Source organism: Solea solea, chromosome 5, assembly GCF_958295425.1.
Source record: "Solea solea chromosome 5, fSolSol10.1, whole genome shotgun sequence".
Lineage (NCBI taxonomy): Eukaryota > Metazoa > Chordata > Actinopteri > Pleuronectiformes > Soleidae > Solea > Solea solea.
Genome location: NC_081138.1, coordinates 20,160,265 through 20,183,681, shown reverse-complemented (window position 1 = coordinate 20,183,681; position 23,417 = coordinate 20,160,265). Strand labels below are relative to the sequence as shown.

The 23,417-nt window shown below is 39.8% G+C and overlaps 2 protein-coding genes across 3 annotated transcripts; both read left to right on the top strand.

The window, feature by feature from the left end:
* Positions 1 to 1,120: 1,120 nt before the first annotated feature.
* On the top strand, positions 1,121 to 7,945 carry ap3s2 (adaptor related protein complex 3 subunit sigma 2). Of its 2 annotated transcripts, none has more exons than XM_058629256.1 (6): positions 1,121 to 1,343; positions 2,974 to 3,065; positions 3,678 to 3,789; positions 3,961 to 4,032; positions 5,601 to 5,708; positions 6,527 to 6,697. In XM_058629256.1, exons 1-6 carry the CDS (start codon positions 1,275 to 1,277, stop codon positions 6,677 to 6,679), a joined length of 606 nt encoding a protein of 201 aa, XP_058485239.1. In that variant the 5' UTR covers positions 1,121 to 1,274; the 3' UTR covers positions 6,680 to 6,697. The 2 variants fall into 2 exon arrangements, with proteins under 2 accessions (XP_058485239.1, XP_058485240.1); XM_058629257.1 differs by lacking the exon at positions 6,527 to 6,697 and adding an exon at positions 6,916 to 7,945 and having other exon boundaries at positions 1,125 to 1,343.
* Positions 7,946 to 8,176: 231 nt separating this feature from the next.
* Positions 8,177 to 22,723, top strand: LOC131459426 (aminopeptidase N-like). Its single transcript, XM_058629255.1, has 21 exons — positions 8,177 to 8,325; positions 12,491 to 13,214; positions 13,356 to 13,498; positions 13,739 to 13,878; positions 14,132 to 14,258; positions 15,648 to 15,802; positions 16,229 to 16,342; positions 16,424 to 16,567; positions 16,796 to 16,861; positions 17,337 to 17,402; positions 17,547 to 17,722; positions 17,998 to 18,074; positions 18,358 to 18,491; positions 18,882 to 18,937; positions 19,013 to 19,160; positions 19,248 to 19,339; positions 19,712 to 19,822; positions 20,014 to 20,181; positions 20,409 to 20,549; positions 20,834 to 20,915; positions 21,020 to 22,723. The coding sequence occupies exons 2-21, from the start codon at positions 12,619 to 12,621 to the stop codon at positions 21,170 to 21,172; spliced, it is 2,889 nt and encodes a 962-aa protein (XP_058485238.1). The 5' UTR covers positions 8,177 to 8,325; positions 12,491 to 12,618; the 3' UTR covers positions 21,173 to 22,723.
* Positions 22,724 to 23,417: the final 694 nt, after the last annotated feature.

Genomic DNA, 23,417 nt, shown 5'->3' with positions numbered 1-23,417 from the left:
ATGAATGTCTAGCTCTTAAGTAAGAAAGTAAGTAAAGTATGATATTATGTGGAATATCTTATTTTTACCATGTTCATAGGCTTTTTGAACACAGAGCAGGTAATCCTCAAATAATGATTTTGTATTACGTCACTGAGGAACAGTTTGCTTTTACATTTGTACTTTGAAAACAGTTATGTGCTAATCAGCACTGTTTACTGTATGCACTTGTGAGTAAAACATCATCCTCCATCAAGGGAATCTGTCTTGAACGCTATCATGCATAATTCAATGTTACAAATGCAGTGTCATATTTAAGTCACAATCATTGCAACAATTCAAACAGGTGTAAGGCTATGAAAGGAATATTTATGTATAGCTCAAGCTGAAACTTTTGTGATGCTGTCAGACATTATTTAACCCATAACCCTTTAGAATGTATACATTTGACTTATGGTCAGAATTTCATTTTAACAAATCATAGCATGCATTTTTGATTAGATTTAATTTATTTTGCCCTATATAAAAATTTAGACACAGAGACAGGAGAGGCAGAAGGTCCGTTACAAATCTCACTGAACATATATGAGATGATTTTAGGCATCATTGCGATTTATAATAATAAAAATTAATAGAGGAACAGTGTTCCACCAGATAAGAAAAGTTATTCCATAATTTGGCAACCCTATTTCTTACTAAGAATTTTCCTCTACACCTGAGATATTTATGAAGATGAAGTTTGATGAGTTGAACAGGAATGGACCAGAAAGTTTGCTTATACAAGTCTTTTAATGTTTAGGAATATTCCCTTTACTAGAAAACAGTCCATAAAATAAAAACACATGCTTGAAAAGCATTAATGTCACAAAGAGTGAGAGTGCAATTTCTTGAATAAAAGAGCAGATGACGCATGAGACTCAGATAGGGATATCAACAAACCGATTTTATGCTGAATATATTTTCCAACATTTACAGTGAGAAAAAGAACATATGTGGGGGTAAAGTCTGTTTGTGTCTTGACTGATTCAGTTTGACTGTGTCTGACTTAATAGATAGATAAAGCCTGAATGACAAAAAAAAAACAAAAAACAAATTGCATATCCGGAACGAAAGATATGCGGAGTTTGTTGTTCGAGGACGGAGGCTGAATGTGGAGACCCAACCGGAAAGCTTTAATTTAGTTATCTGAGTAGCTAAGAGGCTATCATCCTCGAGCTAACGCCGTTAAAATTGCTAAACCCTTTATATTCGATCAACTATTTCCTGTTGTGGTCTGATAACTGTGCAGGATAACAATGATTAAAGCTATTTTGATATTCAACAATCACGGTAAACCGCGGCTGATTAGGTTCTATCAATATTTCGTAAGTATCTTTGCGATTGCTCCTCTAAACATTGGCATTGTATTGCAATTCATCTGTTTTGACGGTCAGCTGTCAGTGCTTGTTTAGTTTCGGTCAGCTGAGACTGACATATGTAACCAAAATATACACCGATGAGTTAAAAAAAACCCACCATGCTGCTCAATATAAACATTTGCTAATGCTAGTGTGCAGCTAAGCCAGACTTAAGTAAGCTAGCCACTTAGATTTACTTCCCTTCTATTCTTGTTAAATGTCTATATGTTATATGAATTTGGAATGTACATCCTTAGACATTGTTAAACTATGTAAAATATAAACAAAAAAAACCTCAAATGCATTGTATGAATTGTCTATTTTGTAAATTGTATATCTGGTCACACACTATTAACATTGTGTATATTAGTGTATTATTTTTCTTATTTAACTACTAATAATATTTATCTGTAGTCTAGGTATAAAGGTTTTTGATCTGGACCTGGTCCAATGTGGCCTAGATGCATAAAAAGCAGTGAAATATCTTTTTTTTTGGCATTTTCACAAATAGGTAAAATGTTTCATACATCAGAAACAGTGTTTCAAAGAGTCTACAGCCTCTCTGTGACAATACAGTCCAGGTTTGACAAGTCTAGGTATGGAGGTTTTTGATCTGGATGTGGTCTAGGTGCAGAAAAAGCAGTGAAATGTCAATTTTTCTGTATTTTTTTTTCCAGTATCACAAATAAAATAAAAGTAGTGGGGGTTGGGGCAGGGGTTCAGACAACATGAAAGTTTATTTCAAATGTCTTAAATGCACAGTCAAGCAGTAAGAGTTGAAATAAACGGAGGATCAGCCGCTCAGCGGAGTTAGTTGAGTTTTCCACTGAACTACCGAATCAGAGGCTGCCAATCAAATGCTAACTTCATCATCGTCATATATCCTAATGATGCACATTGCCTCATATCATGTCATATCATCTTATCGCAACCTGTTTGTCTAGTAATCTTGTAGACATTGGTTTTAGATCAGCTTGTTACCATAGGTAAACACAGGCTCATGCCTTTCTTTGTGAACAGTGAAATATGGAGCCAGGGGTTCACAAAACAAAATCCAAAAAAACCTGCTGTTAATGCTGCAGATGACTCTCTGATATCAACTCCCAATTTGAGATAAGAGAGTGGACCTTAATGAAGAGTCAGGGTCTGGCCCTGGTGAAGACTTGGAGTTGAGATAAGAGAGTAGACCTTAATGAAGAGTCAGGGTCTGGCCCTGGTGAAGACTTGGAGTTGAGATAAGAGAGTAGACCTTAATGAAGAGTCAGGGTCTGGCCCTGGTGAAGACTTGGAGTTGAGATAAGAGAGTAGACCTTAATGAAGAGTGAGGGTCTGGCCCTGGTGAAGACTTGGAGTTGATGCTGTTTGTTTGTCTGTATGCATGTAAAATAATTTTGAAATGTAATTTGACATTAAGAAGGACAACCTCAGTTAGTTTTTTCTCCATGCTTGTCTGCAGTACTAACATCCAGCAGGATGGGTTTTTTTTACCTGCCATGCTAAAGTTTCAGCTGGAGCATAAGGCACTTCCTTCCTGTCTGGTATTTTTTGTGGTCTTTTTAACCAGAAACTGTAGTAATAGTAAAATGTTTTCTTGCAGACGGAGGACATGCAGCAGCAGATCATTCGGGAGACTTTTCATTTGGTATCCAAGAGAGACGACAATGTCTGCAACTTCCTGGAGGGTGGAAGGCAAGTAGTGCTGCTTGCTTTAATTCCATGTGATCACATCATACTGTGACATGTAAACAAAAAAGCAGGAATTGATATATTTTGTGTATATAAAAACATTCCTCCAATGTGTTTGTTACTGGTGAGCAATATGGCAATGCTGCAGCTTAACCTCTTAATGCTGTGATTTTGTGGTAATGGAAAGACTGAGATACTGTCTGTGCCAAACAAATTTAAGATAATGTGCCATGTGGAGAAAATGTATATTCTGGCAGAGACTGAAAGGCAGCCCTGCAATATAATTTATGACATTTTATGACATTTGACAGAACGTTTAACAATGACTACTGTAAACTCTGGGCCATTTTATCCTCCCCAATTACTTTGCTGTCTCAATGGAAGTTGACATCACTTGGTAGCAAATAACAGCCAGCAGCTGACTGAACTGCAGTAGCACTTTTTTAACCATTAGATGGAGCAAACACACAAATATCAGCTTTGTCTCTGTAATAAAGCTACTTTACACAATAGACCCATGTGTTGATTTGATTCTAGCTGTCATTTATTTGTTTGACCCAGTGGACCAGTAGAACTAAAAATATATAAATAAATAATATTCATTTGTGTTTTCAGTCTCATTGGTGGTTCAGATTACAAACTCATCTACCGGCACTATGCAACCCTTTACTTTGTCTTCTGTGTGGACTCATCTGAGAGCGAGCTTGGAATTCTGGACCTGATACAGGTCAGCCTCTACTTTATTCTATTGCTTCATGAGCATATCTAATATGTAATTATTGAAGTAAAATCACATCTCATCTTTTCCACATCACATTCTGTTTGTTCACGTTTCCTTACGTGTAAGTGTTTGTTTTCTAAATGAGGTTTTTGACTGACCAAATCCTCTTCTTCGAAGGTGTTTGTGGAAACACTGGATAAATGCTTTGAAAACGTCTGTGAGCTGGACCTCATATTCCACATGGACAAGGTGAGTCTACAGTAGAGAAGGCTTTTCGTTAGTGCTGTTGCTGTGTAGAACTGCATTAATCAGTTGTCTAGTTTTGCCCTGTCTATGTCAGCTGGAGGTACGAATGCAACTTTAGTTTCTGACTGAGACCAATGGCTAATCCTGTTTTATATTTATATTTATTAATATTTTCTTTGTCAAAGTTTGGACAGACTTAAAACCAGCAAGTAAACTGGTGGAAGACCTATTAAAAGCATACTGTGTCTTCATGTGATTACAGTGTATGGTCTACCTTCTGAAAAAGAAGTGGACAATAAATGAAGGGAAATTGGCTATGTTTTAACATTTGACCGTCGAATATACAGTAGATGTTTTTTTCTTTTCTTATTCAATAAAAGTTCACACATGGGTGAATTTTTCACTTCATGAAGGAGCTGTAGAGAGACATAACCCAGAGGTATTGTGTTGCTTAGTGGCGTGTTTAACTCAGTTTTCTGCAGCTGGTTGCATTTCAGGAACAGCTGCATTGTTGTGTTGTAATCAGTCCAGGGCTTTTTACTGTGTGAATTGTAGATACCTTGGGTCTTAGGGCTATATTTTGTTTTAACATGGGAGTTTTTTTGCAAGGAAAGGTGAAAATAAATATGCTTATGTTCAAGGTTTCCTTTGAAGATGATGGATTGATGGACATTTCATTCCTAGAATGAAGCCCTGTATTATTTAGGCAGCAATAAAGCCTCCTTTTTCTTCAACAAACTTTGAACTGAGTAAGACGTGTTGCTGTAGTTTAATCCGAAACATCTTCAGCCATCTTGATTCAATTTTCTCAGCAGGAAATTGATGTCATGTGGTGTAGTGGGGTTTGGACTGAGGAATGGAGGAATGTTCCCAAGAAGAAACGTGGAAATATTTTTGCCAGGATGAAAAGCCCTTGCTTTTATAAAGCCCCCCCCCCCCAGCTGGACAACACTGCCGTACATGGCATCATAAAATTGTAATTTATATATCTATGTGTAGGGATTAATAATAGACTTAATATTATCAGCGTTTTATGCAAGTCTAGATCACAGATTTAGACTGCCTCACCAATCTTTCTCATGTCACTTCATGTAGCTAGATAATATACTCTGTAAGGAGATATTTCAGGATTGTTTGTGACATACCATACCAATTTCAAAGCTGTTGCAGTGATTTCTTTTTAGTTTATCACACTTGATTCCAAATTAGGTCTGTAATAGAAGACAGCCCTATCCTTCCCACCCACAGGAATTCACAAGTCTAAACTTCATTGTGAATTTGAGACTCTTTCAAAGTGAGCTGTCAGCAACAGCTTGTTTCCAGAGAGAAACTATTTTATGCTTCGATTATCCCTTTGGTTTCAAAAACAAGACACGTTTGCAAACGCACAACATCAAAGAGATTGCTATTTCGAGGAGCCAGTGTGTTGTGTTGTCTAATCTCTGTTTTGATTGAATTTTCTTCATGCCGTTAACAGATTTGCTTTTGTCGGCAGGAGATCCGTTGAAATGGCTCTAATTTCGCACAAGCTGTTGCCGTGTATTAACCACTCATGTCGTCTTGATGTGCAGGTACACTACATCTTGCAGGAAGTGGTGATGGGAGGCATGGTGCTGGAGACTAACATGAATGAGATCGTAGCTCAGGTGGAGCTGCAGAACCGCATGGAGAAGTCAGAGGTGAGAGTCATTTATTTAGCCTCATCTAGGACCACGCCATTGTATTTTTTGGTCACATTCATATTCGTATCTAGCTGACCTTCTCCAGTTTCATATTTTACTTGTTTTTAGCCATCAAATATTGATTTTAATTATTTTATATCATAGTAGAGCTGCGAAACAACACATTATGATGGTTACTCAGCCTCTCCTGACTCTTCTCTCTGTTTCCTTTGTTTGTGCCAACACACTGGTGTGAAGTGCTCACTGTTTATGTTTGGCTTAGTATGTTGTTAACAACAGTCACATGCACAGTCACACATGGTTATAAACAACCTTGTTCAGATTTTATGGAGTGTACACTCACCGATCAGCCATAACATTTGAACCAGTCGTCTAATTTATCACTTTACAAAGTCGGACATGAACGAAAAGGAAATGCAATTTATTTTTATTTTAAATTTAAGGAGTAATTTGACTTTTTGTGAAAACCCACTAATAAACTTTCTTAACAAGCTTTGCACCTCAGGAAACAACTGCCCTGCCTTGTCTGCATGTCTGACATGTCAAACTTGAGTTCCTGTTCACAAAGTCAGGCCAGTTGTTTCCTCATCAAGGAAAGAATAAAATATTTTCTAAAAAAGTATCCTTTGGTAAATAATCTCATGGTAATCACCCCAGGATTTAATTGCAACTCTCTCCTCTCGGGTCTGCCTCACAAATCCCTCCATGATCAACTGCCCACATCATCACCAGAACCCCCTCATTCCACATTTCATCACCCCCATCCTACAACAACTCCACTGCCTCCTGGTTAATGTCTCCTGTATGCTTTCTAGGCCATCCAAAACCTCTCCCCTCCGTATCTGTGCCACCTCCTCCACATCGCCACCTCCTCCCGCTCCCTCAGATCCTCCTCCTCCATCCACCTCAATGTGCCCCCCGCCGGTCTCAGCACCATTCTCACTCCCACCAGACATCCACAACTCTGACTGCCTTCCCCTCTTCAAATCCAGTGTTTATCATTATTATTATTATTATTATTATAAATAATAATAATAATAATAATAATAATACTAATAAAAATAATAATAATATTAATAATAATGATCTTTCACCTTTTTCTGCAAAATCTTATGGTGTAATAACTGTAATGTCAAAGCCGCTGTAATCAAGACTTGCACACAATAGGTCTAAAGTTGACATCTGTGTCGTTTGGTTTGGACAGGGCGGTCTGTCTGCAGCTCCAGCTCGTGCTGTCTCCGCTGTGAAAAACATGAACCTGCCAGAGATTCCTCGAAATATCAACATCGGAGACATCAATATCAAAGTACCGAGCCTCTCCCCATTCTGAGAAGCCTCCCAGCTGAGCTCTGCTGGGCTGATGTACTACAGACATACCTGTTTCCCTCCTCCCAGCTCTCTAGCTAAGACAGAAAACTGTGTGTGTGTGTGTGTGTGTGTGTGTGTGTGTGTATATAAATATATATATATCAGTCTTTTCACATGTTCAGGAGTTCTGGATTATTTTTGAGTTCTGTTGCTAACAGTTACTTTAGTTAAAGCATTTGCACAAGAATGTAAATTATCTTTCTATAAAGCTTTAGCAGTTATATTGCTATCTTGACATCGCCTGCTATTCCCAGTGTGTCCTGCAGATCTGCTCTAGATTTCCTGTTCCGTCCAAAAGAAAAACGACTGCTGATCCAGTGTGTATTTTTCTGCACGTTTTTTTATTTTTCCCAAGCTCCGACATTCATCGTTTGTTCTGCCTAAGTTCTGAAAAACATTCCCTCCTGTCTGGAGGAGTTCACTGTACCCTTTGGCCTCTGCAGTATGCAGCAAATGTTCCAAATGTGTGCTCTCAGAATGGGATCAGACTCATCTGCCTGGCTGCTGTCGCAGTTTTTTTTCCCCCTCCTTCTCTGTGATATACTGCGTCTCTGATGTCCTTGTGATTTGTGAATAATATAATTGTTCTCCTGGGTGCAGATTGTGCTCAGCCTAGGAAAATGTAAATGCTGTGTATTTCTAGCCAGCTTTTAATGTGCCGTGATAGGATCCTTCCGACGTCTGTTCAGAGATGCGAGATACTCATGTTTTTTTGAAGCGTATTTGTGTTTGTTTGGTCTGATGCGATCAGTCAGATTGATGTCAAAGCTGTGCCCTGTAAGTAGTTTTACCATAAATTCCTGTCAATCCTCCTGAGCAAAGAAATACGTCTCTGTGCCAAGAAATTAAATGAATGAAAACACCAACGATATGGCTGTGCTTTTCTTCTAAACATATACAACAAACTCTTTCTTTCTTTCTATGAGCAAGCCAGCTGAGTCATTGTGCCAGTGGTTATCCGTCATCACAAGAAACTTTCCATCAAATTGGTGAGGACACTGTTCCTTTCTCTTAGGATCGTAGAAGTTTTTCCTTTGCTCAACGACATTCTTTCATCCCCCGTCCCTCAAATATATTTATTTTTTTTTTAAATTGAGGAGGTAACTCTCACCACCTCCCACCTCCACCCTCAGAGACGCAGGCTGCAAGGATTTTACATCAGCCCTGATCACTCTGGCTCAACTTGTGCGTCCCATGCAGACTTCCATCAGAGTCTTGCATTGAATGTCCCGCTTCACAGGGCTTGGTATGTACTGTTTTACTCCTGTTTGACTAACGCACTGCATGTCGAGGCATTTTTTTGTTTCAAAGATTTTGTATTTGCCTAAGCATCCGTTTTACAGCTTTTGGCATCCAGTGCAAAGTTGCCTTGTATGTTTTACACTGGCGTAAGCTTCTCTGAATCGATTTGCAGCAAAGAAGTTGATCCTCGTCATTAACAAATGGTGTATGACTTCAGAGTAGACACTATTCAGCGGATATAAGCAGTTTTGTGAGGCTGGAGGATAATTACGAAGATTACTGGTTTTTAAAAGTACTGCAAATAATCCTGTTGTTGCCTCTCCTTCTCCATAATCCCTGTATTCTAAACAGTACCTGTCTGCATATAACAAGGATAGTATGTAAACAGTAAATAGAATGTGTGCAACACCAATGTAAGGTGATTATTATTTTAATGAGAATAATTTATGAACAAGTTCCAGTCTTACTTGTTGGTAGTTTGTCTGAAAGTTCAGGTTAAATTCAGAAGCTTATCAGTACAGTTTGGCACTGAAACCACACAAAGCTGACAAGTGTATGTATGATTCTCCACATTCTTGAGATTAACTTAATGTATTATTTATAATTTTTAAGGGCAACTTTGGTGTAAAAGAAGAGATTAAAGTGACTGCGTTTCTCATATTTGGCTGTAAACTGAGATTTTAACTTAACCAGATGTTACCAGATTTTGGCTGATTTTGAAAGAAAAATACAAATGTACGTTTAGTCGTTCGTATTAATACAATATCAAACATGTGATAGACAACACTTAGAGGTAACCCTGAGAACAGTGTGTACCAGAGTGTACACATTCAAACACAATTCATATTCCTAGTGTTATCCCTCTCTCTGCTGGCACAGGGAAAGTGCTCATGATTTGTTTGTCTTCTCTTACTGATAAACATGGCCTAACTGTTCATTTGAAAGATTACATGGACACTGAAGAATTTGTTTTTTGCTATTTTCTTATCAACATCCACTTATCACTTCCACAAGCTGATTGTGCTTGGCTCTGAAAAATGATTATTAAATTATTTTCCACCTGAAGAAAGCAGCTGTAAAAAAAAAAAAAAAAAAGAATCAATCTTGTCTGGCGCAGTATAACTCAAGCTTGTGTGCGTTCTGTATATACAGTACTGTATATAATGCCATTCACTCTGGTTCCGCTGTGTCTGTCAGGGTGAAATAAATCATAGCCATACATCATACTAGCTATCAAGGGAAAAGTCAGTGCAGAGTCTCTAGCTTTCCATAACAAACTAAAGCAAATGCAGTCTGTGAGGCTTCTATTTTTATTAGACTGAGGTCAGTTTATGTATTTATTTTTAAAGTTTCGCTTCCAATGTGTACACATCTAACTGAATGTGTGTTGTTTTAAATAATCGAACCTACACAATTGGGACAAATATTGGTGATCCTTAAATCCCCAAAATGGCGGACAGACATTGTAAGGCGGTAAGCGCTCCTCTCTTCTTCGGTGTTGGGCCTTTCCAGGTGTCTTTTTATTCAGTTAAGGTGCAGAACACCAGGTAGTATCACTAGCCACTGACTACACATAATGGTAAAAAAATGGTTAAGCAGCCTTTAACTTTGGACTCACACGTGCTGCTTGGATATTAGCAGTGTCATGGCTGACTATGTAGCAGGAGTTGCTAATGTTGCTAAAGTAACGGGCAGGAATTGTGTCCAAGAGCTCTGTTTGAGGTGTGTACTGTTTGAACTAAATGCAAATGTGCTTTTCATTGTCAGCAGCTATGTTGTTATAGTTGCATAATGTGTTTTGGCAGTTTGGAAGGTCGAATATTTCTCATCTCCTGCCTCATGCAACACAACAGACCCACAATGCAATTCTGCAAAGCCTGACAGTGCCACAGGAAAAAAGGTTCCCAACTAGTGGTACAGGTACAGAGTTTGCGGTCCAACCTGAAAACACAAGTGTCATCTTCTGTAATTACTGTTTTTTTTTTAGGTATTTTTTTGGTAGTAGAAGTAATTGTTGTTCTAATTTAGTGTGAACAAGGCATAACTACAGCAGCACCACATCCTAAACAACTTGAGTGTTTTTCTCCTTCAGGCACAGGCTGTGAGCTTGCCTTAGATGATGGAGAGGTCCCAGCATGTCTTTGCTTGTGAGGTCTTGGTCTGCAGAGAGTTTAAGTAGATCATTTCCAGATGTTCTGGACATGTAGGTTGTCGAGTTCACATGGCAATAACTGTGGAAGCTCTTGCTGTCATGCATATGCCAACAGGAGTTATTGATACGTTCTGCCTTCGTGTTGCACTTTAAAGGTATCTATAAATAACCCAATTCAGTCAATGCTGCAGCTTAATTAGAGACACTGACTTGGAGACGCTGATTGATTGTTAGTACTGGCATAAAAATGTGTAAGTTTCCTAAAGTGAGAATTATCTCTGTATAAGTAAAATGTCTAGATATAATGTTGCTGATTTGATATATCTCGTAGAATCGGAGGAGACAGCTGAGATAAACATCCAAGTTTAGGTTCCTATCACAAGACGAGACTATATTTCCAGCTGTAGCCTCTCACGGACGAGGATTTTTTGGGACAGAAGTATCTTCTTCTACGTACTACATGTCGGTACACAGTGTACCACACGATACTGTATTATCAGGCCTGATCCCTGGTGACTGACTGATAATGCCGAGTAAGGCCAGCTGAATTATTTCACCGGCAAAAGGACTGTCAGTTACAGTATGCCAAGAAGTTTAAAGAACAAATAAAACTTAATACAGGCAGTACAGATGATCCATTGTACAATTTAACATGACATTGCGATGACCCTTGCTATTATTAAAAATAATTTACACAGGGAAGGGTTAATGACAACAGGAAATGAAAGGTATTGTTACTTGGTAATTAACTATAACACAGAGAACAACACACCAATAGAACATACTTGTGCTTTTGACTTAAGATTCATATTTGGTCCCTCAATATACAAGAGTGAAATCCAAACAAAAAGACATCTATTCTGCTTTGTACTTAGAAACAATGGCGCTAAGTGGGAGGAACTGGATTAATAATACTATCCAGAGCAGTAGTTCAGTTTTTTGTGTGTCTTTTACACGTGTTAATGTAGTATTTGTTTGTTTGTTTGTTTTCCCCATTGTAGAGACCAGGACACTCATTACATTGCACTGCATAAACCACATTGCTCTGTTTGTGGATTGCTTTGATGAAGGCCGAGTTTGGGTAACCACAGGTTTTCCTGAGTAGAGTTTATGTTTTGGAAAAACATGTACATGTATTCACTTTCTTGTTGCTGCATCCAGCAGCTGGTTCACTTATTGTAGCATATAAGATTAAAGACAACATATCCTGGCTCTGTCCTAAATTATCCAAAGTATCCTGAACAACAAGTTGGGGTCATCGCTGTGACATTGCCAGACAACCACAGGAGACTCCAAAAAGTGACAGTGTGCAACTCAGAAATGTCTGGTAAATATTTGTGTATCCCAGTGAGACCACAAATTGCGGTTGTAATGCTTACGCATGGTTTTGAAAGTCGATAGACAAATGTGACATAATGTGTTAATAAGTGTGCTTTCGAGCTCATGGTTTTGGGCAGACCGTGTTTGCAACCGTCGTATTAAGCTTGGCCGAAATGTTAAAACACAGTCTTGCTCAATTCAATACACGCAGAGGTTTAACAGTCCCAGCTTTGCTTGGTACAGACATTAAGAGATTAGAAGAAAAGTCGCCACAATTTTAGGGGCATGGGAATGTTGACATAATTCTTGTAGCCTGAGACACAAACCCAGTGACTCAACATGCCACTGGCCCATTTGGTAATCCATAAAGTATAATATGACCAGCAGCTTATTGGATTTGATAGATATTGCTCAATGTATCATTGCACTCTTGAAATTTACATCTCGGACGGACTGATCTTTTTTTGTTTGACTGCGATATTCCTTGTTAACAATTCTGTCATCCTATGGCAGGAATAGCCGATGGAAACCTTGTATTGCTATTACATATTGTTCTTCTTTAGTTAGTTATCTCAACTCTAGCAAGTCCAGTTGCCTACAGTTAACTACCGAAGAAGACTATGACCTGGATGACTGAATTTGTTGAAGTGCACAAACTAAATGACCATGGTATTCCAATGTTTCCCTTTCTCCATAGGGGTTATCATTTTTGTTTTTTGCCATGTTAATAGTTCAACAATTAACTGAGGAGGGAAGAGACCTGCTGTGCTGACTAAACACAGACTGAGATCACTCACACTTCTCCTCTGAGCTCCTGAGCGAGACATGGGGAAAGTCTACTATATCAGTAAAAATGTGGGCATTGGCTTGTTTGTCCTGGCCGCCATCGCTTTGACCACCATAATTGCTCTGTCCGTTGCCTACCACAAGGAAAGGATCAAGAATAGAGGCAGGCCCGGCGACGGTGCATCAGACAACACCAGCGTGCCTACACCTTCCACCACCCCCTTTACTTCAAAGGATCCCTGGGACCACTACAGACTTCCTGACTCCCTTTCTCCCATCTCTTACAATTTGACCCTGTGGCCTCGGCTGGAGCCAAACGCAGATGGCCTATACATTTTCACTGGAAATTCAGCAGTGGTCTTCAAATGTGTGAAGGAAACGGACCTCGTCATCATCCACGCCAATAAGCTGAACCTCACTGGGAACCAGGTGAAACTGAGTGGCCTGGGTGACGCCAGTGCTCCCACCGTTGATAAGTTTTGGTTTGTGGTGAAGACGGAGTATCTGGTTCTTCAGCTGCGCAGCAGCCTGGCTGTGGGAGCGAGTTATGTTCTTCACACTGAATTTCAAGGAGAGCTGGCAGACGACCTGGAAGGCTTCTATAGGAGTGAATACACCGAGGATGGTGTTAAGAAGTAAGCACTGACACTGCAAAGTATGATGGTGCACCAGCTTTCTTCTCAAGCATGTGAGAGTTAACTTCCATGGTACCAGTGTTCCTCTTGGTGGTACCAACTGATGTAATGAGCTAACATGTTCATTGAAACTTTTTGCAGAATTGTTGCTACCTCGCAGATGCAAGCGACATTCGCCAGGAAAGCCTTCCCTTGCTTTGATGAACCAGCCATGAAAGCCGTCTTCAATGTCACCATCATCCACAACCCAGGCACTGTGGCTCTGTCCAACAGCAGGGAAACTGGTTGGTTTTTATATCTTAAGTCTCTGTGGTGAGCACAGACACAACCAGTTAAGACAGATACGAATAAATACTGGAGGCAAAATATTACGCAAACGCAAAACAAAGAACACAAATAGAAGATTTCTTGTGTGTTATATAATGGGTGGGACAGTTTCACTGTGAATCATTAATAACTTGGACAGCAGATACTGTTAATGCTAGTAGTGTGTCAAAGGTCTGACTCATCCTCTCTCTGTACAGATACTGCAGACTCTGTCATTGATGGCATTCCCATCAAAGTAACTACATTTGAGCCCACCAAGAGAATGTCCTCATATCTGTTGGCATTTATCGTCAGTGACTTTGTTAGCATCCAGTCAAACCAAAACAGTAATTTGTCGGTAAGAAATGTTGCTTTCGTATTTTCACAGTTTTTTTTCAGTTTCATTGTTGTTGAGACGTACAGCATGCATGCAGTAGTATACATACACATGCAATTTGGATCCCATGACACCCAAAATCCAAACATTGTTAAGCACTTGAGTCAGAGGTTTTTACTGTAGCTTCCTGTGACATTAACAGCCTTAGTTTTCCCTTTTTTTTTCTTTTTTTTTTTAAAATTAATCGCTGTGTATTGTTTCAAAACCTTTGCAGATCCGAATTTGGGCTCGGAAAAAAGCCATAATTGATGGACATGGTGACTATGCTCTCAGTGTGACAGGACCAATCCTTCAGTTCTACGAAGAATACTACAGTGCAGCATATCCACTCTCTAAGTCAGGTAACTGCAACTTAATATCAACACTGTAATGTGACACGATAGCATGACGCTTTGTCGCGAAGCTCAAGAATCTGTGCCCCACATTGCAGCAGCAGTGGGGCCCATTCCCACTTTTACGACATTCAATTGACTATAAGACTTTACAATTACCGCAATAATCACTGATTATGTGTTGTATGTAGAATTAAACATTGCAAAAAGAAAATTAAAGGATTGCAAATGTCATTAAAATGATTTACACATTTTTTATCAACCCTTTAATAGTCAATGAGCCATTTTGCTAAGTCACAAATGTCAGTCTCATGGCGGCAATAAGGGAAATGTTAGGAGTGTCACAAGAGTCGTTAGAGTTTATCCGTTATCCGCTGATTGCACAAGATTGCTCACAGTTTGAAGATGTGGCATGTTGTACACTGACAAATGGATTTGTGCATACCTGTGTTGCAATGAGTGGTTAAATTACTGTAAGAGTTTTGTGTGAACATTCCCGGAAATCAGCCGTTGAATGAATCAAGCATGTCACAACACAAGTCAACAAAAATGGCTTTCTTCCTCATTCTGATGCTTGGTCTGAACTTGCACGTCATCTTGACCATGTCTACATGTCTAAATACTTTGAGTCCCTGCCATGTGATTGGCTGATTTGATACTGTATGTTAACCAGGCTAATGTCCTGTTGTCATGTTGACATGTAAAATAACAATGTTGACTTGATCAAACGTCCTCTTAATTCAGAAGGAATTTAATTTAATAATTTAATAATTTAATCCTAATTAGGTGGGTGTACTGATTAGGCTTTATTGCTCCTTTACTAACACACGACTGTCACGAAGCGTCAGATCTGTTAGTGTTTTTGTCTTACTTAGTTCAGTTCTTGTGTTAGTTTAGGTTTAAAGTCACGTTAAGTTCATGTCACCTTTGGCGTGGGTTTGATTTTCACTTCCCCTTTTATTTTGGTAAACGTTCATGTCTTCCTGTCGCGTTGTTTATTCATCTGTCTTGACACATCTCCCCTAATTCCCTCATGCACTTCACCTGGTGATCCTTAAGTAATCACTCGCACCTGCCCTTGATTCCCTCTCCCCCATATAGTGTCCCCAGTCCCTCTGTCATGTGCCAGTGCGTCGTTTATGCTTGCAAAGAAAACGGCGGAGTCCAAGCGTGTATCGCCTTTTGCTAAGTTAGCTCAAGTGCCAAGTTTTGTCTCGTGAATTCTACTTCTAGGAAGAAGTAATTTTTGTTTTGATTGTTTGTCTGATCAAGAGGACAATAAAGACCCTTAAATCTTTCATCGTGCCTCCTGTCTCGTGCATTTGGGTCCAAGCAGTGTATTCACCGCTCCTAATAATGACATATGTTTGAAGTACTTTATATCCTTGTTCCCTGTAGACCAAATCGCTCTGCCTGACTTCAATGCTGGGGCAATGGAGAACTGGGGTCTGGTCGCATACAGGGAGACGGCCCTGCTCTATGACCCCTTTGTATCCTCCACTGGCAACAAAGAGGGAATTACCTCCGTCATTGCCCATGAACTTGCACACATGGTAGGCCATAATGTTGTTTCAATGACACATAGTAAGTAAGAACGGGAGGATATGATCAGATGATCGTTCATCAGGTGCTGATTCAGCTGATCTTCCTCCGCTGTCATGACACAGTACTGTTGTCATACTAAATCTTTTCCAGTTAAGTTTCTCAGTCATCCAGGTCCTAGTCATCTCCTCTTGTTAGCTGTAGGCGAATAGACTCTTCCAGACTGATTAACCGCTCCCTGTAAAAGAAAATCTGTATAAATAGACAAATTAACCCTGCACCCTTTCTTAAGCCTCCCCGATGTGGTTTTTATATTCTATGTAATAGGATTTTAGTAGGAAAGCTTGCCAAAAACATAATGCACTGTCAGAAACTGTGTTTGTGGAGAATGTGCCAATATGAACTGATGAACTTATTCTTTATCTCTTTAATTTAAGTGGTTTGGCAACCTGGTGACAACACGATGGTGGAATGACCTGTGGTTGAACGAGGGCTTTGCGTCCTATGTTGAATATCTAGGAGCCGACCATGCTGAGCCCACTTGGGACATGGTAAGCGCCATGCTCGACACTCGAAGAGGTAAACATTTTTTAAAGATATATGGTCTAATTTACCTCTCTGCTTGGTTGTAGAAAGACCAAATCGTTCTGTATGACGTGCACAAGGTGTTTGCTATTGACGCCCTGGCTTCCTCTCACCCGCTATCCCGACGAGAGGAGGAAGTAAATGAGCCTTCTCAGATCAGCGAGATGTTTAACACCATCTCCTACAGCAAGGTCTGCTCCTTCTGATGGAATTAAATAGCTGTGTTACACTTTATTTTAAAGTCTTTCTTTGTATCATTCCCATTGCTTTTTCCCAGAAACGTCCTTGAGCCACATTCTACCGTTTGGGCAACATGCTGTTTTAATATTTGCTTTGGATTACAACACAAATGCTTGGCTTTGATGAGAAATTCAAACCAAGGAAGTTCTTGTGGTTTTTTTTTTGCTTGTTGTTTTCAGGGGGCGGCTGTGCTCAGGATGCTGTCAGAGTTTCTCACAGAACCTGTGTTTGCCAGAGGACTAAGTGTGAGGATTAACCCCGTTATATAACTACATCACTCTAGCACAACTAATACAAATGTGCATTTGCCTTCACATTTTCCTTTCCTTTAGTGGCATATTAGTAATATGACATTCATGTAACCAAATAATAGACAAATAAAACCAGTTATTACCTGGATATCCTGGGGAAACAGAACATTTGCTTTCCCAGAGAGATTGACACTGAGAACGTTTTTGTTTTTTTTACTTCTGTTTTTTTTTAGATGCGTTTTATAATTAATGTTCTTCTACAAGGATTAGCAGGATTCGCAGGATTAACATTTGTTTCTATGCTCTTTGACTTCTTCTTCTTCTGCTCATCACATTAATGTTTCGTGCCCTCTGCTGGTGTAAATCTTAAATACACAGCATGTGTGGTCCTCAGACATGACACACACATGAAAAGAAGTAGTGGTTAAATTTGATGTTTGACCAACAGTTTTCTGCTTTCTCTCCTCAGTCTTACTTGAACACTTTTGCCTTCAGCAACACAGTGTATACAGACCTGTGGGACCATCTCCAACAGGTTGGTTGTGCCAAAAGGAATAAATAAACACATAAAAGAAAGTTTGACAGGTTACTTTCGTGTTGTGGTCTGTTTTGACCTGACAATGTGTCAGTGGGCTTGCTTGCTGCTTCTAAATCCCTGCGACCTTCTGTTTGCTCTCAGGCCGTTGAAAAGACTCCAAGTGTGCATATTCCACGCACTGTCCATGACATCATGAACCGCTGGACTCTCCAGATGGGCTTCCCAGTTATCACTATTGACACTCAGACAGGAAGGATCACTCAGAAACACTTCCTGCTGGATCCAGAGTCTGTAGTGCACAGGCCCTCTCAGTTCAAGTAGGAATCACTTTAAACTTTTCCTGTAAGTTTCATGTAGGCAACAAAATCACCCAGATCTTTTCCTCAATGCAGTATCCTCTATTTGGATAAATGTCTGTTTTTGTAAATAGTCTGTGCTGCTTGGAATTGTAGTTTACTGTCATGCTACCAGTTTTGCGAGACTGTCGTCCTAACTCTGCTTTTCTTTCTGCCAAGCAGTTGGCACAGGGAGGCAAAATAATTATTGTTTATTTATTTCTTTTCTCACCACTGTTATCTATGTTTCTGGCCAGCTACACGTGGTTTGTCCCTATTAAATGGATGAAAACAGGCGTGGAGCAGCAACAATACTGGCTCCTTCAAAAGACAGGTACAGAATGATGGTGCGTTTTTTTTTAACAGATCGTTTGTATTTGCATTGTATTACCCCCGATAATCCATGTGAGGAACCTACCGACCAACAAACGACTAACAGTGCGACAACAGATTTAATCACGTTACCTGGTAGTCCAGGATCTCATTGCCTCGAGTTTGGCGTGAAAGCACTGTTACACTTAGTGCCCATCTACAGTCTATTTGACTTGCAATACACAGTGACCACCCTGATTGTGAACTGAATATTTTGATTTTCTTCTTTTAATATATTTGATAAGACACCAACAGTCGGATGAGAGTGTCAGGAAATGACTGGGTGCTGGCAAACACCAATGTATCTGGATACTTCAGGGTGAACTACGATCCGGGCAACTGGGAACGTCTCCTTTCTTTGCTCAGCACCAACCATCAGGTGAATCACACACGCTACAACATCCATAGTTCATTTTTCTCCTTCCTCAGGTTGTGCAATATAATGACCTCTCTCACCATAACTATGCAGTTGGTGCAAATTAAATGTCACTAAAAAGCATGCACTGAAGCCCACACATTTTGGTCATTTTCCTATAACCTTTCTTGCCAACCTGCGAGTCGGATTTCTGGAAAATGGAAGAAAACAGCAGGACAATTCTCCAGACAATCCACAGTGTGCAAGTGGGCGAGTGTCCTGTCTCCTGCATGCTCGTCCCAGTTTCCACCACGTGCCCGAACGTTCTCACGGCTCTTCAATAAGCTTTACCACAGTGCTGGTTTTATGTGTGAATCTGGACACGTAATTGTGTGCGACTGTCGCTTCTTTCAGGCTTTATCAGTAATCAACAGAGCACAGATCATAGATGACGCGTTCAACCTCGCAAGGTGAGCATTTGAAGAGTCACACTCACGCTGTGTCTGTAAAGTAAATGAATCATTTCACAATTTTATATTTTGCAGAGCCAAAATAGTAAGTACAACATTGGCCCTGACAACTACCAAATACCTGCACAAGGAGAGAGACTACATGCCTTGGGAATCGGCTTTAAGAAACCTGGACTACTACATCCTCATGTTTGATCGAACTGAAGTCTACGGAGCTTTCCAGGTTAGAACTGCTTAAACACAAATACAAATAGTTGATGTATTTGTGTGTACATGGCTGAATATAAAACCAGCTTTGATTTTCTTTTAGGCATATCTCAAGAAACAAATACAACCCCTTTTTGGGCACTTCAAATCAATTACAGCCAACTGGACCAAAATACCAGAAGGCCACACTGACCAGTAAGCATTCTGAAAGCATTAAATCAACACACACACACACACACACACACACACAGATGAAACCTCATAGACGTAATGCATTCCATAGCTCCTTACCGTAACCTTAACTATCACAACTAAATGCACAAGCCTAACCCTTACCCTAACTCTAACCTAAACCCAATTCTAACCCTAACCTCAAAACCAGGTCTTAACCCCCAAAAAGCCCTTTAAAAATGTGAGGAACAGCCAAATTCACACAGGCTTCACTTTCCCAAAGATGTCCTCACTCCCTATGGTTTATACGTTATTTGGTCCACACACAGCTACACATACATCAACATACACAAAATGATATATGTATAAAAAAATATACACTTTCTTTATTCCCAGGTATAATCAGATTAATGCCATTGCAATAGCTTGTGATGTGGGTGTGGAGGGCTGCCGAGAGCTGATCAAAAGCTGGTACAGACAGTGGATGGAAAATCCAAGTCACAACCTGTGAGTACAGAGCAGTTAAGGTCAGTTCTTTTGCCTCTGAATGTTTCCTGATCACAGGAAGTAGACAGCTGGTCGTCTGTAGGAGGTGATTCAACTGAACAAATATTAGTTTGGTGGTTTATACACCGACTCTGACTAAATCTGCATGCTCAGTGTCTGATCTACTTCATCTTTACCTTGATGTTGGTCAGGATCCATCCCAACTTGAAGAGCACAGTTTACTGCAGGGCCATCGCGTACGGTGGCGTAAAGGAGTGGGACTTTGCCTGGACGATGTTCAAGAATGCCACTCTGGCATCTGAAGCTTCCCGGCTCAGGGCAGCCATGGCCTGCACCAAATTACCTTGGCTTTTGAACAGGTACTTGTATGTGCAGAGATTATCCATATGAACTGTTTTTGTCTGTTGACTTAATGCCATCATGGATCTACTATCTCTAACAAAAGGACAACACATCTACTACCATTTTCCACTTTATAAATGTATAAATATTGAAATATTGAAATATCCTCAGTTAAATTTTTCTACTGAAATAAATAAAATTATTGAAGTGATTTCTCTGTAAGACAATGTTTTGCTTGAGCCAGGTATCTGGAGTACACCTTAGATCCGACGAAGATCCGCAAGCAAGACGCCACCTCGACCATCCGTGTAATTGCACAAAATGTTGTGGGGATGCCCCTGGCCTGGAACTTCATCAGAGCCAAGTGGAGTTACATTTTCCAGCAGTAAGTGCTAATTTCTTTAGAGGAAAATTTTGTTTGACAAACGGTCAAAAAACTCCCCATCCCCATGATGATGGGGATTTCACATGCTGCTATTTTTCCCTTTTCGTTACTAGTTTGCTGATCATTCCTCCAGCCTCCAGATAAAGAATAATAAAAAATAAAATGCAAGGCTTACAAAGACTCTTATCTTTTGTTGAGGCTCACATGTGTTTTGCTGACTGCCATTTATTATATCGCTTCATCTTCAAAAGTGCATAATCTGCATCCGTCTGTGTGTGTTTTAGGTACGGAAAGGGATCGTTTTCCTTCACGTACCTCGTCACCGGACTCACAATGAGATTTTCCACAGAGTTTGAGTTACAGGAGGTCTGCAGCCCACACAGCAACAACCACACTGAAATACACACTGCGCTTCATAAACAAATGAAGAAATTCACTTTTCTGTCTTTTCTGTTTTTTATGTTCTCCAGTTGAAGCAATTTAAAGAAGACAACCTTCATAATGGGTTTGGCTCAGCCACCATGGCCATAGAGCAGGCCGTAGAAAAGATCACGTCCAACATCAAATGGGTGAGAGACAACAAAGCCCATGTGCACAAGTGGCTTACTGATGAGTCCACATGAGAAGAGGAACTACTGAAGCCTCCAGAAGTCCAAATGACATCTTGTCTTCTTCTTTTTTTCACCACTACCATGTATGTATTCCATTTAAATCAAGATGAGCCAATAATCAGTGTGTAACAAGTCGTGTGAAACGCCAGGCAGCTTCAGCAATTATTAACACGGATCAGACTGTGACTGTAATCATGCCTAAACCATGCAAACGTCAAAGTGACTGTGTTACGATTACAGTCAGATGACTGGTTAGGTGTGTATCTGTGTGGTGGCTCCATGTTAAAGGAATACTTCACCGATTTGCATTTAGCTTTGTATCGCTAGAATAGGGGTAGTATTTTTGAAAGATTGTGCTTCCCAACCTCAGCTTCCCCTGAGCCTTGGTCCGAGGCTTGAAACTGCACTTTTTAGACCCACTCGTAGGGGGACGGGACCTCATTCCCAGAATGTAGTGTCCGCCATCTTTGCTAATAGTTACGCTAACAGGACCAAGTGTCACTGGTGGGCACGTAACAAAGAAAAGAATGAAGATATTTCTCAACTCAGGGTAAACTGAAGATGGGAAGCACAATTTTTTCGAAAATACCACCTCTATTCTAGTGATACAAAGCTAAATGCAAATCGGTGAAGGATTCCTTTAAGTCATAACTAAACATCTGGAATTTGAGAATCATTTTGCACTTCAGTAATAGCAGAGAATGGATGTAAAAAAGTTATTTTCTTGAATAAATGTATTTGTATATGATTTATAGGTTTCTTGTTGTTTTGTCATTATTATTAGATCTTAAAGGGACAGGTCAGGTTTTCTAAACGTGTAGTATGAGGTACTGACATAGTCCCCACTGATTGTACTGTGGGCGTTCCCTGTCCTAGCTGCCAGCAGGGAACATGAAAATGGTTTTAAGCCACGAACAAAACACTCACCCACTTAAAATGACGATAACTTAACTTAAGTTCACCACTTTACCTCATTGTATTTTAATTTTTTTATATACATATACTTGCAGCCAAGTATAAATGTAGTGGTAGTTTGTTGCCAATTATTTTCCATCTTCTTCTAGCACAACTATAACGACCACCTTAAACCACTGCTGCTGCAATCCAAACACTACCAATACAATTGAATGCAATCAGCTCTAAAGTATCATGTATAATTCACAACAGGACTGTTAATGAAATCTTCATGTGTTGGCTGGTTCAACTGTTTGCCTCCCTGTCCTGTTGGCTGGCTTGTTGTTTGATTCTATGCTGCCCTCTGCTGGAGTCCAGCTGCACAATAACACCGGTTGTGTTATTGTGCAGCTCATCAATGAATGCCAGAATTGGCCTCAAGGTCATAAAGGCCTTGATGCCAGTTCTGATTTTGTATTTTTTTTGCGGTGGAATCTTACTCGATAAAGTTAATTCAATAACGTCTTTTTGACAAAATTATAAGGACCTTGTATTGTTTCCTTATTAATCAGTCCGTTTTTTTGTCTTGCTCTTTTTTTGTACAGTTTCTTTATACATTTTTGTATTTTTGTTATTTTTGTGTTGGAATAAGTAAACTGTCAAACTTAACGAGTGGTCCTGTGGATTATTTTTTTGTGGATTGTAAGAGGCTGAGGCTTCTTTCGGTGGAAACTTGCACGCATGATCACCCACATCGAAAAAAGGGTTATGATATGGTTAATATTCAACATTATTTGCACTAATTAAAACTATGACAAACTGCACATTTTCTGAAAACGTAGCTATGTCACGAAGCGTCAAGTCTGTTAGTGTTTTTGTTTGCTTAGTTTAGTTATTGTGTTCATTTAGGTTTAAAGTCACGTTAAGTTCATGTCACTTTTGGTGAGGGTTTGATTTTCACTTCCCCTTTTATTTTGGTAAATGTCATGTCTTCCTGTTGCGTGGTTTCTTCAGTTGCTTTGACACATCTCCCCTAATTCCCTCATGCACTTCACCTGGTGACCTGCCCTTGATTCCCTCTCCCCTATATAGTGTCCCCAGTTCCCTTCTTTTTTTTGCCAGTGTGTTGTTTATGCTTTCGAGGGAACATGTCAGAGTCCAAGCCTGTGTTTTGCCTTTTTGTTGTAAGCTCAAGGGCCAAGTCAAGTCAAGTCTAGTTTAGTTTTTCCTTCTGGGAAGAAGCGATTTTGATTTTGCCTGCTTTTTTCAAGAGGAAAATAAAGACTCTTGAAATCATTCATCGGGCCTCCTGTCTAGTGTATTCACCGTTCCTAACAAGCTATCAAAAAAAATTCTTCCTGAA